Here is a 19,797-nt window from a genome sequence, read left to right as displayed (position 1 = left end):
ACCACTGATGCCTCAGGCAATGGCCGTTCCTTTAGTTCTTTCTCCTAGATTGTGTAACACCCAGTACTTTGTTCTGTAGAAATAGACTGCAGTCAGGTCCAGAGATAAATTTGGGACTTAGATCATTTTACACAGGACAGCATTATCAAAATGCCAATCTCGCACACTGTAAATGATTCACAGCTTTAACACTTAAAGAGTAATAAATGTCAGCCCGGGAAGTACAATAAAATTGTTGGCTTATGATGAAAAGCTGGATTTAAGCAACAGCTGACATGATTTAAAATGTAAGCTTATCACTCAAAGTCCCATTTTATTTGTGAATTGTGAAGTGTCCATTTTCAGGGTGAGTGTCATGTTCTGTACGTCCATTATTTTGACTTTGCCTCAGCAAAGCATACTGAAAATAAATCATAATGCTTCTACACAAGTTTCTAAATGCACAGCTCACAGCTGGTTGTTGCTTAATCCACTTGAAACTTGGTGCTTTTGTGCTTGGTTCATGACATTAACTATTCAAATGTTGCATTCCCAGTCAATGTATATTTTTATTTGTTGTTTGTTTCAAAATCTGAATTATATATTTCTTAAGGATAGATACTCTAAACTTAAAAGGAAAGTAAAAGGGAAAATACTATGCATTACAATTTGATTGCTGAGGTTCATTGTGGATATTTAAAATGGCTATGCAAGTAGATAGGTCATTTTTTTAAAATATCATAATGCTGCTACAGCCACTGGATAACTTACTGCGTTATGTTGTAATTCTAAACTTTTTTACAACAATTTACCATTCTGTAATTATGTTTTAAGTGTAACTCTAAAATAAAGAATTGGTAACATTAAAATATCAGTATAATTACACCAGTGCAATAGGACCTTACAGTGTATATCCATCTCTGTCCACCTGTCACAATGTAATTATATTTATAAAAATATATAAAATCCGTGGATAGTTAATAACCATCCCGTCATCCAAGATCACTGGCGGAAGTGGCCTACTCTTCATCTGATTTTTGCAGATGCAGACACACCCAAAGATCTCTTCCTAGGAAACTGAATAGTAATAGATTTTTTTCTCTTGTTTTTCTTCCCCAGTATCTCCTGCTGTGTTTCTACAGGAGATCAAAGCTGCTCAGGAGACGCTAGTGAAAATCAATGCTGCGAGTCAGTGTAAGTAATTTTGTAGGCAGGGAATATCCTATTGATATATTTCAGTTGTATGATGTTCTGTCTCATTTTGCAAAAGTAAGACAAAAAATAACAGATTAAGAAATGTTTAAAAATAATTTGATATGCACCTTGTATTTGTAAATTGTTTAGAGTTAAGCAAAATGGAGAATCACTTCAAAAATACTAAGAAAGGTTGCTGTTTGCTTACTTGTTTAGTTGCTTAATGACCCAAGAATTCCATCAATCCATTTCTTAAAGTATACTTCAGTTAGCTTCAACAGTGAGACAACAATGTTTGGAAGTATTTGATTCTAGAGACCCACAACTGTGGTCTTTTTGTTCATGCATTTTGGACATAGGTTTCTTGTTGGAGTCAAAGATAGGCTCAAATACTATTTTAAAAGAAACAAAATAGTCTACATAATAACTTTTCTTTTTCATTCAAACCCATAAATATCATCTAGTTTATAGATAGCTATAGAGTTTGAAAACTAAATGTTTAAAATTGAGAAGTTTAATGACTTTTTTTGTTAGTGTTTTGGATTTGCATGTGTCAGAAATCTGAAAATGACTCTTGCAAATTTCCAGTTTCATGGCCAAGTTAAAAAACATCTGATTCACTGAACCTGGTACTTGTATTATTTCTAGACGAGGGCAAGATCAGGCAATGAGAAAACTGACAGATATTGACAATATCTGAACGATTTTTACATGGCACATACTGTTCATATATTTTCATTACTTTCTTTGCAAACAGAAACATGCCAAATGGCAATAGCAACCATGAGCCCAATATTCATGACCATGAGTTAATAATATAAGCTGATGTTCATCTATATCAGTGGTTTTGTTAATACGTGCTCTCAAACAGTCAGGTAGATTAAATCACATTACATAATGAGTATTTGTAGGAGGGTAAAAGTTTTTCTTTAGTTTTGGCAAATGTGTGTTTGAAGTAAATTAGTTAAAATATTCAGCCTGAACAGGAGAATACAAGTATATTTCACTACCCCAAACACAGAACAGAGTAGATGCACAGGTGTTAAGAATGTGGAAGAATATGATTGTTCCACTGTATTTGTTCATTTTAATGTGGGAGAGCTCTGTCACACAATTTTCAAAATCCTGCATTGTTTTCCAGTTCTGTATATAATGTGATGGATCAGAAGGACTGCCTTGTCAATATTCTTGACTTCATTCTAATAGAATACTGGTTGACCTAAAAGGCTTTACAAAGCTTATCTCTACACTACCCGTCCTCAGATTTCTTTCAGTGTGATCCATTGTTTTGACTCAGTGTGTGCTTTTTTATGCTGGTGTTGGAGGTGGGAAGATTGAATGGATTATCCAGGGGATTCAGCTGTAGGGAACACATTTCCCTGCAGAAAATGGTAGTGTCTGTTATGTCAGTGTCTGATGTTTGCCAAGGTGTCTTTGTAGATGTGTGCTACAGTACATTGTAAAGCAATACTTCTTACTGGGACTCGCAGCACATTTAAATATGTCCGGTAATCTTCATCAAGAAATTGGTTAAATGGTATTTTTTTGTGGAGAGTATGGCAACTATACAATTTTCATCATGAAATGCATTAAGAAGCTCATTTTTTATATTAATAACCTAGATTTTTGTTTTCTTAACCTATGATTTGTTTTTCTTTGTTTAACTAGCATTTGGGGATGCTTTTTTTTTACTGGAGACCATTAAAGCAATCTGAGGGTTGTTAAACCTTAACAGTTTTAATAACAGGGCTCTTGAGCTTATAAATGGAGTGTTTTTTGCTTTAGGTACCAGTAGGTATGCTTAATAACAGACCTGAATAAATAAATTATACCACCCCTATTTGCTTTGGGTGGTCAGAGCTTTTTACCCATTTCTTGAATCTTGTAAAATGTTTAAACATATAGCCTTGGGAAATGTACTTTCCCATGATATATTTTATGTGTTATTTGTTAAATTACAGGTTTTACATAAAAGAAGCTCAGTTTCTGCTGATTTTCAGTTCAGTGTTTTTAACGTAATGTATAATTTGAAAACAAATAATTGTTTCAATACCCTGAGTAAGAAAGTAAATTGATGCATCAAACCAGTAATTTCAGTAATGTTGTACCTCAATCCTTTTGACATAGGTGTCACTAAGAGTTTTAAAAGAATCTGTGTTTCTATTGATCACAAAGTACAAATAAAATCCTAAACATTTATTTCTTTATTTCATGTGTTTCTTTTTTATTTTCATTCTTTTTTATTCTAAAGTTTCTGCGAAACAAAAGAGGGGATACCTGCTGTGTGCCGAAGAATACTGATGTCTGTCTTAATCTTTGCAGTAATGCAGTGCTCAGCTGCTGTGGATGTACTGTTCCTGTTGGATGGTTCCTACAGTGTTGGCAAAGGAGGATTTGAGAGGTCCAAACACTTTGCACTGAAGTTGACTGATGCACTGGACATCAGCCCTGAAAGAGTAAGAGAACGTAGATATTGAGTGAATTTAAAAAATAATAAAACAATTTTTAATTGTTGGTGTTATTCTTATGAGTAGTGTTGCACACTATATGAGTTAAAAAAATTGTTTATACACATTATAAAGATGGTCCATGTAGTCATGAAAACTAAGTAAGATTAAGTTGAATCTTGTTCTGCTAAAAAGTCTTCCTTCATTAATACACATTCAGGTATTTACCCTATACAACATGTAGTGTTGTATGTAGAATATATCCATTCATTAATTTTCTAACCACTGAATCATGTACAGGGTCGCAGGTGACTCTGTACTGCCACTCCATTGAAGGGCACACACACACACACTACTCTCATATCAGGGCCAATTTAAACCAGAAAACAGCTAACCTTCTAATGCTGTGTGTCTTTGGACTGAGGGAGGACACCCACACAAACAAAGGGAGAACATACAACCTAACTGTGTCACCTGTTTACTACTGTATACAGTATATCTGCTATTACATTATAAGGTACATTAGGGTCACCTATTTAAAATGTTAATATGATCCCTGAATTTTCCACAATGTCTATTATTGCATTCAGTACAGTGCCAAAGAAAAGAGTAAAATTATATCCTCATAATTTCTTCATTAAAGAGGTTAATCTGCAATTTTCTTGATTCCATCTCTCAGGTGCGAGTTGGGGTTATACAGTATAGCTCCACACCTAGACTGGAATTCTCCTTGGATTCCTGTCCAACTGGAGATGAGCTGAAGCAGCGTCTGAAGAAACTCTCCTTCAAGTATGTAAACAGAAGTTGTAATATTAGCACAATTTCCAGTGAGAGAAAGAGGACCACATTAGTGGTTCCAAAAATGTAATTTGGAAAGAATAGAAAATAGTCAAGAAAATAAAATGATTATGTGTAACTGTGTTGTAATAAATACAAATGCAAATCTGAGGAATTGCAAATTTTCAGTCGTGAGGTCGTGAGACAGAGGAACAAATGTTCTCTGTAACTCAAGCATGAAAAAGTAGTATTGAGCTACAGCATTGTAGGGCAATAAATACCCTCTGAACTATTTCCAGCTGTCAAGGCATATTATTTTGGAACTCTGCACCATTTATTTTATTTTTAGTATGAAATGACCATTTAGAATTGCACTGTAAAACCATCAACACTTGTCGATGTGGCTTAGAACAACTGTGGGAGTGAATTGCATTGCATAGCTCAGACAGTTAAGGAACCCTTTCGCAGGAACTTGGAGGTAATCGTATCCCTTGTGGGCTACAGAATTGTCCAAAACAGCAATTCTTGGAATGGAATTACAATGTTTAGTGCAAAATATAGTGTATTTGTATAAAGTGTTTAGTTTATACACTTGTATACAGGGGTTTGAAAGTTGAAAACAATGAAATATATGTTAGAGCTCTCTTTTCAGAAGTTGTTTTAACAAAAAACTCAATTGGCAATTAGCACTAGTATCAGGCCAAGAGTTATGTATATTGTTTTAAATTATATGTAAAAAACACTGAATTTCAAGTTGCAGAACAATATCTTTAAACTAGTATTGATTGGGGAAAAAAAAGGAAATCCTTTTTACAAATGTAAATCCAAACAAAAAAGTAAAAGTTCAATCATCCAAAAAGCACTTACTGTACATTAGCTGAGCTTGGCTGTATTAAAACCAAATTATGAAGAGATTGGAGACTATAAAGCATCTCTGGAGAACTGTGTAGTTGTGGTGACTGGTTGAGGGAAAGTAGGCTTGTGCTTGTATTTTTCTCTCAATTCCAAGCTGTGTTTTTGTTCTGAAGCCTAGGAATATTTATTAAAATAACCTGGATTTAATAACCAGCCATTTAATATTGTTTTTTAAAAACAGGCGTTTTGGCAGAAAATGTTGCAGCATACACACATAATAAAGTGAATCTTAGATATCTGCTCATTTCACATGTTATCTTTAATTAATGTGCAGCTCTTCAAGAATGTAGATGAGATCTGGGAGCACATTATCAGACATACACTATAGCGGACACACTAAGTGGGATTTCCCAAGTGGAGGTGCAAAATTGAGCACATGTAGCCTAGGATGAATGGGCTTTAATTTGCCATGGTATAGCAGTGTTTATACTGTATAACAGCAACAGTTGTGGGTTGAGGAGAATTAGAAGTGATAGGAGAAGTGATCGGCTTTACTGGCATTATTGGCAATGGCTTGGCCTAACTGACTTCTAACTCTCCTGTGAGGGATTGTTGAGCTTGTTGTGTTAATGGATGCATAAATAACTTTGGTACAATGAAAATCAAAAGCTTATTGATAATTCTTTGAACAAGAAATAGCAGAGCATATTTATATTGTAGATTACAATTTTCAAAGGGCGTCTGATAAAGTTCCTTGTAAAAGATTGGTCTCAAATTGCAGGTGGTAGGCATTCTAGGTAATATATGTGTTATCTGATTACAGATTACTTAATATATAGGAAACAGAGGGTTCAGAAAAGACAAGTGCTAATGCTAAATTGGTGTGATGCAATTAGAGGTATACCCCAGGGATCTGTGCTGAGACCTACAGCTACAGTAGATGAGATTCATGACCTCTTCCTCATTGGAAGCATTCTCATTTTGTTATGCAGTACCACTGTATTTTTGTTGAGAGAAAACAGGACAAATGTTTATAAGTTTAAATAATTGTGTGAGTATTGCAACAATAAATTGATTTATTGTTTGTGTTCTTCATGTTATTTTCTGTTTTAATGGTTAATATAGAAAAAAGTAAAGCCATACCTTTTTAATGCCATTGTAATGTTTTGCTTATTTAGTGTTTGAAACTTGTACTGTTAGTTTTGGGGGGGGGGGGGGACTTTTTGCTCCCAATCAAAGAGTATGTCAAATCACTGTATCTGTTGTTTAATTCCCACTAGGGGTGGCAGTACACAGACAGGCCTGGCTTTAAAGTATGTTATTCGGAAAGGTTTCCTTGGAGGCAGGAACACAACCATTCCTCAAGTTCTCATCATCCTGACTGACGGCAAGTCCCAGGGTGCCGTGCAGCTTCCTGCTGACCAGCTGAAGAAGAATGGCATCACGATATTTGCTGTGGGGATACGATATCCCAGGTAGGAATATTAGAGATAAAAGAGGCCATTTCTGCCTCCTTTTATCATTACATTTTCTTCACTGAAGAAATAACAGCTACGTTTGGTTTTAAATTGTTCCAGCAGGTTTTGTCTTTTTATGTTCACCACCATTGTTACATTGGACACCCATCTTTATTACAAACTTCCAATAAAATATAAAACACTATTGCAAAAAATGACTATTTACACTTGATTAATATCCCAAGCTTTGGCAAACAACATTCTTTTGTGTCCTGTGTTACTCTTGCTTCAAAGTTGTCACCACCCCTGTCTATTACCTCTCCTAAGGGTGAAATCTACAAGCAATATATTTAAAAAAGTGTAGAGGTGAGAAAATCGACACCATAAATGCTCAGAATATTTAGGTCTAAATACCAGAGGAGTCTGCAGCTCTCCAGGACCATTGGTGAGGGTCAGTGTCAGGATGTTTTCATAAAATATAATCTTATGTGTTCTTTGGGTTCACAATTTATAGTCTGAGGTTAAATATTGAAACATAGAGCTTAATATCATTACATTTCCTATAGGCTTATCCTAGTTTAATGTTTGGAGTCTATGAAGCAACAGAGTGGAACCTTTTAATTTCCCATGGATATAATATACAATAAGCAATAAATTGTAAATAACAAGAAATATTTATCAAATATAAAAGTGGGTATGTTTTGTGAAGTTCAGAATTTGTAGATATACTTCAGGTTTACCTGGGGATTAGGATTTACCATGCCACAGTTTTGCAGTAGCTGCTCTGGGTGAGAGTATTTCTCTGTCCTACTATATTTTTAAATACACACTTCAGATTTTCTTTCCCAAAAACATACAGTTCAGCATTAATTAAAATATGCCATGTGGATGAAAAATATTTTCTTTGTAAAGAAAGTTTCATTTTACAATGAAGTGTACAATTGAATGAAGAAAATCTGAGGAAGCTAATCTTTTAGCACAGAAGTGTTTAAAGCATGCTGATGTTTATGTAGATACTGTATGCTGTATCTGTTTATCTCAGATGAATCACAAGTGTATTTAATGGATAAGCAACATCTGCTCACATATTTTGTTCTGCTTACTGCAGTTTTATTAATATATAATTGTAGTTTTTCATAGAATATGGAGGGTTTTTCCTGGCAAGCTCGGTGCTGTCCTGGGCAATATTCACGGGGCTTCTCTTGTCATCTTAGGTGGGAGGAGCTTCACACCCTGGCCAGTGTGCCCTCAGAGCAGCATGTTCTGTTTGCTGAGCACTTTGATGATGCAGTCAACGGTCTCTACACAACCTTGACGTCTGCCTCTGTCTGCACCGCGGTGCCATCAGGTATACGCCATTCTGCATGATCCATGCTTCTTCTTTTAAGCCACAACACACCAAACTATGTACAGTATGTATTGTGGAACAGTTTTAAAAATCATGTCACCCAGGTGATTGCTACCCTTCTGTGATGGATGAAGCAGGAAAATGATGAAAAGAGCTATTTAAATTGGGGTATTTTTTTGTTCAATCATTAGTGGATTTCCTGTAAGGTTCTCTGGAGCTTGTAGTGTGTCAACTGATGAATGGCTCTGACAGATGGGTGGGTCATCTCTGTGTGCATATACTTTTAATTCTCTCCATGTGGTACAGGTTGATTGTAGTAAGCTGAATTGGCAATTGGCAATTTCACATTGAGTGGGTACAAGAATAGAATCACATGCATTTCCAAATTTTAAGAATAAACAACATGGTATTCAAGAGGATTAATGCAGTGTTAGATGCAAGCTTTTTAAGCTCTTTTAAACTTGATGATAAAAAAGCTATTTACTTTTTCACATCACAGTAGTTGTAGATCTTTTGCGGGTAAATGTTTCATTTTAAGCACTTAATTAGACCCATGAAGAAAGCAGGGGTCTGGGGAGAATTAAAGCCAGAAGTTCTGCATTAAGTTGAATCCAACAACCCTGGTTATTGCTGATTGGGCTTTAATGAGTCATTCATTTTCCAAAGGGGCCGTATCTAATTACAAGCAATTAAAGATGTGGTAGATATGAGCCAAACTTCACTGCACCGGAAAAATGTATGTTACATTTATACAAGGAGTTAGCATGCCACTGTAGGAATGCTTAGACAGCAGAAGTATCGCTCATTTCTTCCTATATGCTTTAATATACATTTCTTTAGATCAATCTAGTATTTTTGCTCTAATGCGAGAATTATTTATTGAATTTATGCACTGTGTATTGCAGCATGGGGATGTACAGTGGAAACAGCCCACTCCTTTCATTCTTTCATCTTTAGCATTCAGCTGAATTTTTATAGATTTTGTGCTTTTGAATGTATTGCAAGCATAAACGATGCTCTTGTAACAAGCGCAGAACAAATTGAACTGAATTGCAAGTAGAAACAAAGTTAAAGTTGTTCTTGTGCGAAACAAGGTTGTCTTCGTGTCCTGCTTTTATACTTATCTCAAGTGTTGAAGTGGCCAGCGTGAAGGCTGGGGTTGAAATGCATTCAAGTTCACAAATTTGGCACATGTTCCTAAGGATGCAAGATTGTGTCTCAGCTTTGTGAGCGCAAAACCCTGGAGACCGTGAAGGAGTTCCAGGGGAATTTCATGTGCTGGAAAGGGTCCAAAGGGTATGCACCCTCCACTTCGCTGTGCCCCTATTACAGGCAAGTAGTTCTCCTTTGTTTGCTGTAAAGTTTCAAAATACATTTACATGAAGTGTTAGCTCACACATTTTTGACCCGGCAAATGGACTAAGAGGGGAGGTTGTATTGGAAGAAGGTTGCAGGCAGTAACTGATCACAACAGGGGATTTATGAAATTGCTAACTGTTGTGGGAAATCCTTCACCCAAGGAGCAGGACACAGTCTTTGTGGATTCAGTTGTTTTATTGAGCTCAATAATGACATCAACGCGCGTTGGGTCTGCCCCGCAGGACAGACAAACTTCAAGGGTTTCCAGCTCTTATATACAGTATGATCTCAGGAAGATGTTTTGTTTCACTGCTTCATGTGTATTCATCTTGCCCTTTGATATGTAGCATGAGATGACCGGTTGGTCCTGTCTCAAGTCCTGTCCTTTGATGTGTAGCTGTAATTGTTGGAGCTGCTTAAGATATGTTAAAACAGCCGACATATTACACAATGCGCCTGAACCAACACTGTAGTGTTGAATACAGATAAATTATATATATATTTTCCATCAATAATATATATAAGTGTTTTCCTACTTCACTAACCGTGCTGCTTGAGATATGGGTACTGCTGAAATACAGTACACCACCTCAGAATAAGTACATCTGCTGTGTATGTAGTCATTTTATTTTTATTTGTGATGTAATTGCTTTTAAAAATATCAGCTGCTGCATCTCACACTGTAGGTCCAAAAGGTCTTTATAAGACACCCATCAGATTGAAATTCAAAAGAAAGAAATAAGCTCATGAAAAAATCAGGCTTAAAATGTCAATTATCTTGCACTACTTCTTTAATTATGTTGCTGCAGCATGAAGAATAAAAAATAATGTTTGAGATATGTTGTGGTAAAGTTTGGCCAGAACCCAGTATACTCTATGAGAGCATTTGCAGCTTCCAGAATAGTGTTAGTAATGTTTAATGCTATTTATTGTTGATTTAATGAAACACAATTTAAAGATATTTGACTGTTTCTTATATTGCTCTTTTATGTTTCCAGTGCTAGCAAAATAATGAATAATATAAACCTAAAAATCTGTGTTAGAATTGTAATGGTAGATTTAATTACAGTATGTAATCTTAGAAGTTGTAATTTTCACAGATGGAACAGAGTGTACAAGAAGCACCAAGCAACATGTTACAGAACTATTTGTCCAGGTAATGTGAATTTTTGTGAACTTTAAACTAATCTACCTTCTAAGTATCTTGAGAAAGTGCAGGTCCTTCTGTTAAAGTATGCACTACTACATATACTTGAAGACAACGTTTGATCTGGTGTTGTGAAAGATTCAATCCTTTTCTGTAAATGGCAGTGTGTTTCATTGTCAATCTTCCAAAACAGCACTTTAAGTTCTTTGGAATAGTACTATTTACAGTAGGTATTGCAAAAAAGGAATTTCAGTACATCTTTAAATGTTTAACCATATGTTCGCATATAATTGGTACAAATATCATAATACCATCTTCTGGTGAAAGAGAAACACATTTTCCAGTGAAGAGGTATCAATATAATTCACCTTCATTTCCCACTACTTGAAGTGTTTCAGAAATCTTAACCTTTGATCTTAATCAAATTTCCTTTGAAAGATTAGGATTTCATTCTCCTCCTAGCTGTCATTGCAGTGCCAAGCTTCCTTGTAAGAAGAGTCCCTTTCTTTCCCTGCTAATGTGGTCTTATGGTGCACGACCCAATGAAAGGCCAGCTCAGCGCTTCCACATAGAATATTCTTCACAGCATGCCAGCACATTTAGACTGTTTATTCTTCCTCCAAATGAGTGCAGAATCACAATCCATTAACCTCATCTGTGTCAGGCCATCCTGTGTTGAGTGGCAAATGGGTGAGGGTTGAATTTTTACTCCTAGTATTTTATTTTTTTCGGCCCACATGCACACGGGGGGGGGGGGGAGTGGGGGCACTCAGCTGTAAGGACGTGGGGAGGGGCAGCTGAGAGTAAATGTCTCCTGTCTGAGACATTGTGATTTCTAAAGGCTTGCATGGTCAGCTAAAATATTCTTACCTTTTCCACTCTAGTTATCTTTTCCTCAGCTTTAAAAGAGTTGAAATTTTTAAACAATATGATCAGAGTTTATTTTTATAGCATTCTTCATGCCAGTGAATGTAATGAAAATGTCCATGAGCATGAAACAGTTTAAAAAATAAAAAAGAAGCTTGAATAAAAAAAGAAAAACTTTAAATTTTAACTTAAAATAATCAAGTTTATCAAGCTTTAGCTTTCTTAATATCTATTGTAATGGTGTTCCAAAGGCAATGGAGCACAGTTTATTAATTAAGGCTTTAGTCCCACTTCTTTCAAGACTTAATAACCAACTAAACGTCTTTCTATAATTGTGGGAATCTAATAATTAACTCCTGGGATAAAAAGACTTAATCTACATAGGATCTTACAGGATGTTTTAGCAGTATTAAGCATTTATGGTAGAAGTGCTTAATACTGCTATTCTAAATGGCAGATTAACAGTCTGGATGTGCACTGTCCCCATCTGTCTCTCCTCACCGTCAGACCCCTGTGACTCACAGCCCTGTCAGAATGGAGGCACCTGTGTCTCAGAGGGATTAGAGAGATACCACTGTCTCTGTCCTGTGGGTTTTGGAGGAGACTCTAACTGTGGTAAGAATTTAACCAGTATTATTGTTTCCTTGCATTGTATCTGGTGGATTCTTTAAGTATTTAATATGTAAAGTTTTATTTAAGCAATCCTATGGAGTAAGAATACTGAATTAACTTTAGTTTTAATCACATTCATTTGTGTCATGAAATAAGGTTCTTTGTAGCAGGGTTTCAAAAGTGTAGCACAGCACATTTGCTTTACATTAACATTTTACATTTTAAAATAATCAGCATCTGGAAGGAATTAAAGAATATACCACACTTCCACTCAATGAGTGGAGCAATAACTAGATCATGAAAATCATAGTGTTAAAAAATACAATTTGTAAGGATATAAACTCAACATAAATATTATTAACTTCAATTTTAATGCATGAGACTATTTAATGTTGTTTTCAACTCTACTACCAACCCTTGTCATTTGCAGTAGCTGCACCATTACACTGATGGCAGTTGTCTAATAACATCAAAACTTTGGTTTCATAAAACATTGTATTGTCCTTCGGTTGTTTTCCGTCACTAACAAACTAGGTAACTTTTGTTTTTGGTGTCCAAGAACTTATTTTTCTTTCTTGTGTTTTCCTTAAGTATTAAATCGGCAATTACTCTAAGTAGGAGCCGCCTCTAATGGAAACATGAATTTGCTGCATTCATATACTCTATTCTATTGATTTTGAAAATTCTGAAAAAACACTGCCATGATATTTCTCATTTTTTCAAGTTTCTAGAAATAAACTATGAAACTTAAAACTACATAGCCCTGTTTTACCACTGCCTGCAAATACTATGTCACCCACCTCATAGTTGTGAGGTGGTTAGTATAGGCATGACCTTATTGGACCAGGTTTATGACAATACACACTAAACAACACACCACATAAACATACAACACATCACTTACACTATTTACAACCTCCATTGTGCTCCCAAGGCCTAACATCTCATTCACCTAGAAAAAACCCAGACTGCTACTAAGTATTCAAACACTTACTATATATAATGCCTACAAAGGCCAACATAAGAGATAAGATGCTTTCTAACAAAACAGAATACAACCTGCTGTTAAATGACTCTCTGTAAACCTGGATGCCACCAAATGAATGAGAACCTATCTCCCTATTCTAAAAATGCACGCGCCAGGAGAGGCTGTAAAGAGGGATTCTTTTACACAGGCAATCTGAGTTCCCTAAAAACTACAGAATGCTAAGCTCTCTTAACAGGGTTCAAATACCTGGTCTTCCCGGGTGATCTGGAACAAGGAGCTCTTGCCCTCTCTCTTGTGGTCTTGTCTGTCTTCTCTCTACTTCACCATCCTCTTATTTGTTGTCTTTCTGGACTGTTGATTGACAGTTAATCATTTACCCAGAACTTAATTAAGGTAAACCAAGGTAAACTTTATGATTACTTTGACTGAATTTGGATGCCCTACATCTCGGCCAAACATCCCTTTGCTTTGCAGTTGATAATGATGACACTAGCCAGGTGTTACCCATTGTATGTGGATCCTTAGCGACACTTCTGTAGTTGCCTATAGCTGTAAAAAAACATAGCGGCCTAATGCGACATCTTTTAATCTAATAATAATACTTGCTTACACTTATATAGTGCTTTTCTGCACACTCCACTCAAAGCATTTTACAGGTAATGGGGATCCCCTCCACCACCACCAATGTGCACCACCACTATGATGCGACGGCAGCCATAGTGTGCCAGAATGCTCACCACACATCAGCTATCAGTGGGGAAGAGAGCAGAGTAATGAAGCCAATTCATAGATTCATAATTCATAATCTAGTGGATCCAGGCTCCATTCATGGCATGTCATCCCCTTTAAAAAAAAACTGTACAGTCATGTTACTGTACATTTTAAAGGCTATGCATTTAATATGTTTATATAACATGTTATATTTTTAAGAAATATGATTATTAGACTGAATAAAACCCAATTAAATGAAGCTAGTGTTTCACTAATACCTAACACAACACAGGTGCCACTTATGTATCTGCTTTGAGCAACAAAGGGCTTAAAGTGGCATTCAGAACAGAACTGCACTCACTGTGCTTTCTGCTTCCACAAATATTGAAACACATTCTAGATGGCCGCATGATCTGTATGTTAAGATCTGTACAAATATTTATGTCTGCTTCCAACAAACTATGTTTTGTGGATTTAAGTAGTTTAGGGTGTGATCTAGAGTAATTCCTAATTGCTGATTTCAATACTGTTGAACATACTGCAATATACTGCAAATTATACAGGTAATAGAATTCCTTTGTTACTATGGTGGTCCTGTTTTCTTTTTAAGAAGAATGGGTCTCTATTTTATTGTATTCAATTTAATGTTTTTATTTAAATTGAAGCCTTCGGTAAAATGTTTACTTTTGCCTTCTAATTATGTTTAAGTGGGGGCATGTCTGATAAAAATAATTTGGTTTTGCAGTTTAAGGCTGAGTATTTGGGTAGTTAAGATAGTGTATCATTGTAAGATACCTTAAATATTTAATTAGGTAGTAGTGTAGGATAATCATTTTACATAAATAGATTAAAGGAATCAAATCTCTCTAATGGAAATTAGAAGGGAAGCAGGCAGTGGAAAAAAAAACGTTTAAAAAAATATTGAGCTGCAAGTGAAAACGCCCAAATTAAATTTCAGACTAAGAAAAGACAGCACCATTTAGTCAGAGTTATGGGTGTCTGGTACAGGTTACCTTACCATGTTTCTGAGGGTGGTTATCATGAATTATTAACAAGATGGATCAAATTCTTGGCTCAATGAACTATTCGCAAATGAGCAAGATAGGCAGAATGCAATAAATTGTATCACATGTTCTTATGTACATTTGGCATCCTGTTGAAACAGCAGAGACTTTGTAATGCACATTAGGCAAATGCAATTATAACTCTGTTGCATTATGAGTGTTACAGCTGCACCTGACACTGTTTCGGACCGAAAGTGTTAATTGTTAATTTCATTTTTATGTCGATTTCACATTAAAGTTTACCCTGCTTGTCCTTGCAGCTCCAAAGTTAACTCTAGACTGCAGTGTGGATCTTTTCTTCCTTATCGAAGGCTCCTCCAACATTAACCTGGAGGGGTTCCTTCGCTACAAGTCCTTCCTGAAGCGGTTTTTACAGGCTGTGCTAGCCTCAGACACGCCAGTAAATGTAGGGTTGGCCCAGTACAGCAGTGATGTCAAGATAGAAATGAAGATCGGGGAGTATGGTGACATCTCTGAGCTCCTCCGAGTCATCGACGGTATGAGTTACCGGGGAGGTGAGACCAGGACAGGGAAAGCCCTGCGCTTCATCACACAGCATGGCTTCAAGAGCACGCCGGTATTCGCCGATGTCCAGGACGATCTCCCGAGAGTTGTGATTCTTCTCACTGACACCAAGTCTGTGGATCTAGTGAGCGAGCCAGCCAAATACGCTCGAGACCGGGAGCTGTTTCTCCTTGCTGTGGGGCGAGACTCTCTGAAGGCAGAGCTTAATGACATTACAGGAAACCCCCAGCGAACTATAACCTATTCCTCTCCACAAAGTCTCTTCAACAAGATCCCTGAGCTCAGGTCGAAGATATGCAGTGTAGACAGTCAAGGTAAAATTCATTGTGGGATCCATTTTCAGTCTTGAGATATCTACAATGGTGTTACTTTTAAAATAATGTTGATTTTATGATACAATAAAAGCAAAGCTGTAGTGATGTAAAAAGGTATATTTAGAATTAGAGGATTGTTTTTTCCATTGATTGATTTTTGTGGGTGGAAACTTATGGGTATTTCTTATGGCTTATGGCTTCAGATAATTAGACCAAAAAACGTCCTAACCCAACAGTTTATACAGTATGGGGAAAAACTGTATTGCAACGTCATGTGGAATATTTACAATCATTGCGTCCTGCTTTATGCACACTGATCTTTTTCCTTGTTGAATTTCATCCTAGGGTGTCTGGGTCAGTCTCTGGACTTAGTGTTTGCCCTCGATGCCTCATCTGGGGTTGGGAAGGATAACTTTGTTCGTCTGAGGGATTTCGTCAGGAGCACCTCGGTGCAGTTTGACATCAACCGTGATGTGACTCAGATTGGACTGGTTGCCTTTGGCAGGAAGCCGCGTACAGTCTTCAATCTTGACACCTATGATTCAGGCACTGGCATACTTCAGGGTATCAACCTGGTGCCGTACATTGGAGGAAGCTCCTCTACAGGCAGTGCTCTGCTCCATATCCATGAGGATGTGATAACTGTCCAGAAGGGGGCCAGACCTGGTGTTAATAAAGCAGTAGTGGTCATCACTGATGGGGCTGGAGGTGAAGACGCCATGGTTCCAGCCCAGCAGATTAGGGACAATGGCGTGGCTTTGTTTGTGATTGGAATAGGGGATGCCCAGAGAGACACTCTGCTGAAGATTGCAGGCTCAGAACAGCACATGTTTTCTGTGCCATCGTATGAAGACCTGAAGTATTACGAAGACCTCCTGGTGCAGAAAGTCTGTGAAGGTGAGTCCTAGCCCAAAACCAACACCAGCATAATCAGCCTCATCTCGCTAAGGCAGCTCACACAGATTTACAGAAAAACAATTTTTAAATGATAATAAAATTAAAATGTAGAATAGGCGGGCATTCATTTTCAGTATGCATTTTGTCTTCAGTTGTATTAAACTTAGGAAAAATATGTATTAAACTTAAAGGAAAACATTGTATTTTCCTTTAGACTAAAATGGAGTGAATGATTTACCTACACCTACCTATTACCTGTGTCCCAATTGATTTCTTAAAAAGTCACAGATGGAATTATCTCTGTCCATTTTCTTTTAACAGGAAATCATATAGTAATTCTACTTTATACCACAGCACAAATACACTTGCAAAACATTAATAAAAGGTCTTTTATGTTAAATAGGAACTATTTTTACAATTTTAACTTGAAAATGGACTACACTATTTTTTTCCTTGGAGTGTCATGTCAGAGTAAAAGAGTATGACATTATTAATCATTGCATTAATAATCATAATGATCATTGCATTAATGATCCTAACAGGCTGAACAAGTTTTGTCATTGGGTCTGATCTGGACCCCTTGGAGATAGTGGCTGAGAGGAGAATGGTGTCCAAATTAATGGCCATCATGGACAACATCTCCCATCCCCTCTATGACAGGCTTGTAGAAATGAAGAGCACGTTCAGCAATAGGCTGATCCAACCACGGTGCGACAGGGAGCGCTACAGGAGGTCATTCTTGCCTTCTGCCATAAGACTGTATAACGCATCCACTGTGTGTCTGGGCAGGGGCAATATTGAATGTTATTGGACTAAACATGAATTTCTCTGTTTACAGCTGGTTTTCCTGTTTACAACTGATATCTAGGGATTTGTGCAATATATTTGTATATATTTGTTTTGTGTACTGTACATTCTGGTTTGTTTTGTATCTTCTGTAATGTGAGCCATTCTGTAGATTTTTTTTACTGCACTTCTCACTGACTGTACTTACTGTATTGTATTGTGAATTATTGTATTGTATCATTTCATTACACTGTGGTGTGACCTTTATGTAATGTTATAGATATAGGAGTTTATATAGATGTAAATGGGATTATATAGATACAGTATAATGATATAATATAGTTTATTAAGATATTTTAGTGGGGGTATATTATAACATTATTTAAATATAATGGAGTTACATTATTTTGGTTAGGAGTAAAAAGCTGATATTTCTAGCATTGCTCTGTTTTACACTTCTTTTTTCCTAGATGCCAAGAGGCCTGTGAACTTGTGTAAGCCTAACCTTTGCATGAACGATGGAATCTGTATTCTGCGGAATGGAAGCTATCGCTGTGAATGTCGAGGCTGGGAGGGCCCACACTGTGAAACCAGTAAGCTCTTCTCCCTGCCTTACCTTTGGCATCTGTTTGAACTGTGGGAAGGTTGGGCTCCTATCTCTTTCCTTAGCACTGCCTGATCTTTATCAGCTTAAGGTCCATTTTCAAATCTGGCTCAACTTTTTTTTTCATTTCTCTCTCATGAAACATTGTATACCTTTTAATACTACTTTTAATTATTTTATTTTAGATACTAGTTCTTTCACAGAAATCAGCCTTCTTCTTCTCAAAACCGATAAAGATCTGTTAGAATGCTTGAGCTATAGCCCATTATCTTTGTTGAATATTTCTATTAAACTCTTTGAAAATGTTTTTTCCATACATACATACTGTAGACCATCTAATACACTACAACCAAAAAAGTTTTTTTTTAATGTTTAATTTGCTTCATACTCCATATCATAGAACCTACATCAGTCAGTGCCTTGTGCACAATACTCTTCAGACACAAAAAAAGACATTTGATTGCTGGGAATGGAATTGCATCTGGGTTGCTCTGAAGCATTTTGATTTTGTTCATTCACTTGGGGAAAGTGGTATCTCTAGATAGTAAAATATTGGGCACTAGACAGCATAATCTTAAAGACATACAGTATATTATCTGAGAACATACAGTATAAAAGGACAATTATATTGTTCTGGATCCTCATCACCCTGTCTGTAGTCTGTATGCTATTTTACCATCTGGACACAGGTTCCTGCCTATGAAGACTAAGCAGGGTCTTTCCACTTTCTTGGCCTGTGTACATAAAGCTTCTGAATTCTAAGGGCTTTCCTATGTCTCATTCTCCACCATTAAAAAGGAGAGGTTTATATTCATGGACATACTGTATCTCCTCACCTCCTTCTCCCTTTTCACCCTTTCCTAATAATTGATTATCCTTTTTTATAATATTAATATTAACAGGTAAAGTAACATCAAATATATAAACTGGACTGCTGATCCTGTTTTTTTAAAATAGTGTAATCTGTTTTTATGCTGCATGTATGAGGGATGTTGTTTTTTGTGTATATCTGTAATCTTGTCTGCTTCCTCTCTGTCACCTCTGTTGTTTGTTCACTCATTACCACTGTTCAATCAAGCTACAACCCAGCATTTCCCCCACTGATGTAGAGTGAGCAAAACATTTTGTTTAATGCTGAACAATGTTTGATTATTTCTTTCAGAAACAGTATACAATACATACAGAATAGATACAGTATATATATGTCAGTCTCACACCATTTAGAGTTATTTTGTAATATTGGCAGGTTCTTTGGGTATAATATTAGTTGGTCACAATCTTTTGTCAAATGTCCATTCTTCTTGACAGTATAGCCGAAATACCCTTTTTTTCATCCAATAGTTCCATCCAACCTACAGTAGGCATTAGCAACATTGTCAGTCTTTAAAAGACAGTTTGTAGTAAGTCAGACATCTTGGGTGATGCTGCTGTCGCTGATACAGTTTCTTTCTGGTTCGGATTTGATTAATCATTTCTTATGCATCTCTCAGTGCACATAGGCAAGCAAACAGCTCCAATGAGTCAAAAGACAGGTTGCGTAACTCACTGAGTCTTGAATGCTTTTCAAAGGATTATTATAATAATTTCTCATGAATGAAAATGTCCTTAATCCCATGCCATGCATAATGTTACATGAAGGCAAGGAAGTGTTATTAAAATGTACGAGCCATGTGATAGTATGATTTACAATGTACACAGATGCATGACAATGCATTTCTTTTGGAGAACAACATTAGTCTGTAAGATGTATTCTTAAAACAATAACCTTGATTTAGTGAAAAGTAACCAAAATGAGACTTCTTCTGAGATTGGACCGTTTAGTGTTTGTGGCTGACTTCTGACCTCTTCCGATTCTCATTCACCGTT

General features: G+C 36.4%; 1 protein-coding gene across 1 annotated transcript in view; it reads left to right on the top strand.

Annotated features, from left to right (window-relative positions):
- The window catches only part of vwa2 (von Willebrand factor A domain containing 2), a 43,456-nt gene that overhangs the window by 22,073 nt on the left and 1,586 nt on the right, over positions 1-19,797 (top strand). Inside the window, exons 3-13 of the mRNA XM_088917451.1 lie at positions 1,099-1,173; positions 3,496-3,629; positions 4,300-4,409; positions 6,533-6,727; positions 7,924-8,057; positions 9,260-9,389; positions 10,517-10,572; positions 11,938-12,045; positions 15,066-15,644; positions 15,990-16,541; positions 17,798-17,920. Coding sequence (XP_088773577.1) covers positions 1,099-1,173; positions 3,496-3,629; positions 4,300-4,409; positions 6,533-6,727; positions 7,924-8,057; positions 9,260-9,389; positions 10,517-10,572; positions 11,938-12,045; positions 15,066-15,644; positions 15,990-16,541; positions 17,798-17,920 — 2,196 coding nt within the window. The remainder of the gene's footprint in view (positions 1-1,098; positions 1,174-3,495; positions 3,630-4,299; positions 4,410-6,532; positions 6,728-7,923; positions 8,058-9,259; positions 9,390-10,516; positions 10,573-11,937; positions 12,046-15,065; positions 15,645-15,989; positions 16,542-17,797; positions 17,921-19,797) is intronic.

Source organism: Atractosteus spatula, chromosome 5 (genome assembly GCF_055471065.1).
Source record: "Atractosteus spatula isolate fAtrSpa1 chromosome 5, fAtrSpa1.hap1, whole genome shotgun sequence".
Taxonomy (NCBI): Eukaryota; Metazoa; Chordata; class Actinopteri; order Semionotiformes; family Lepisosteidae; genus Atractosteus; species Atractosteus spatula.
This window is presented reverse-complemented; position numbering and strand designations above follow the sequence as displayed.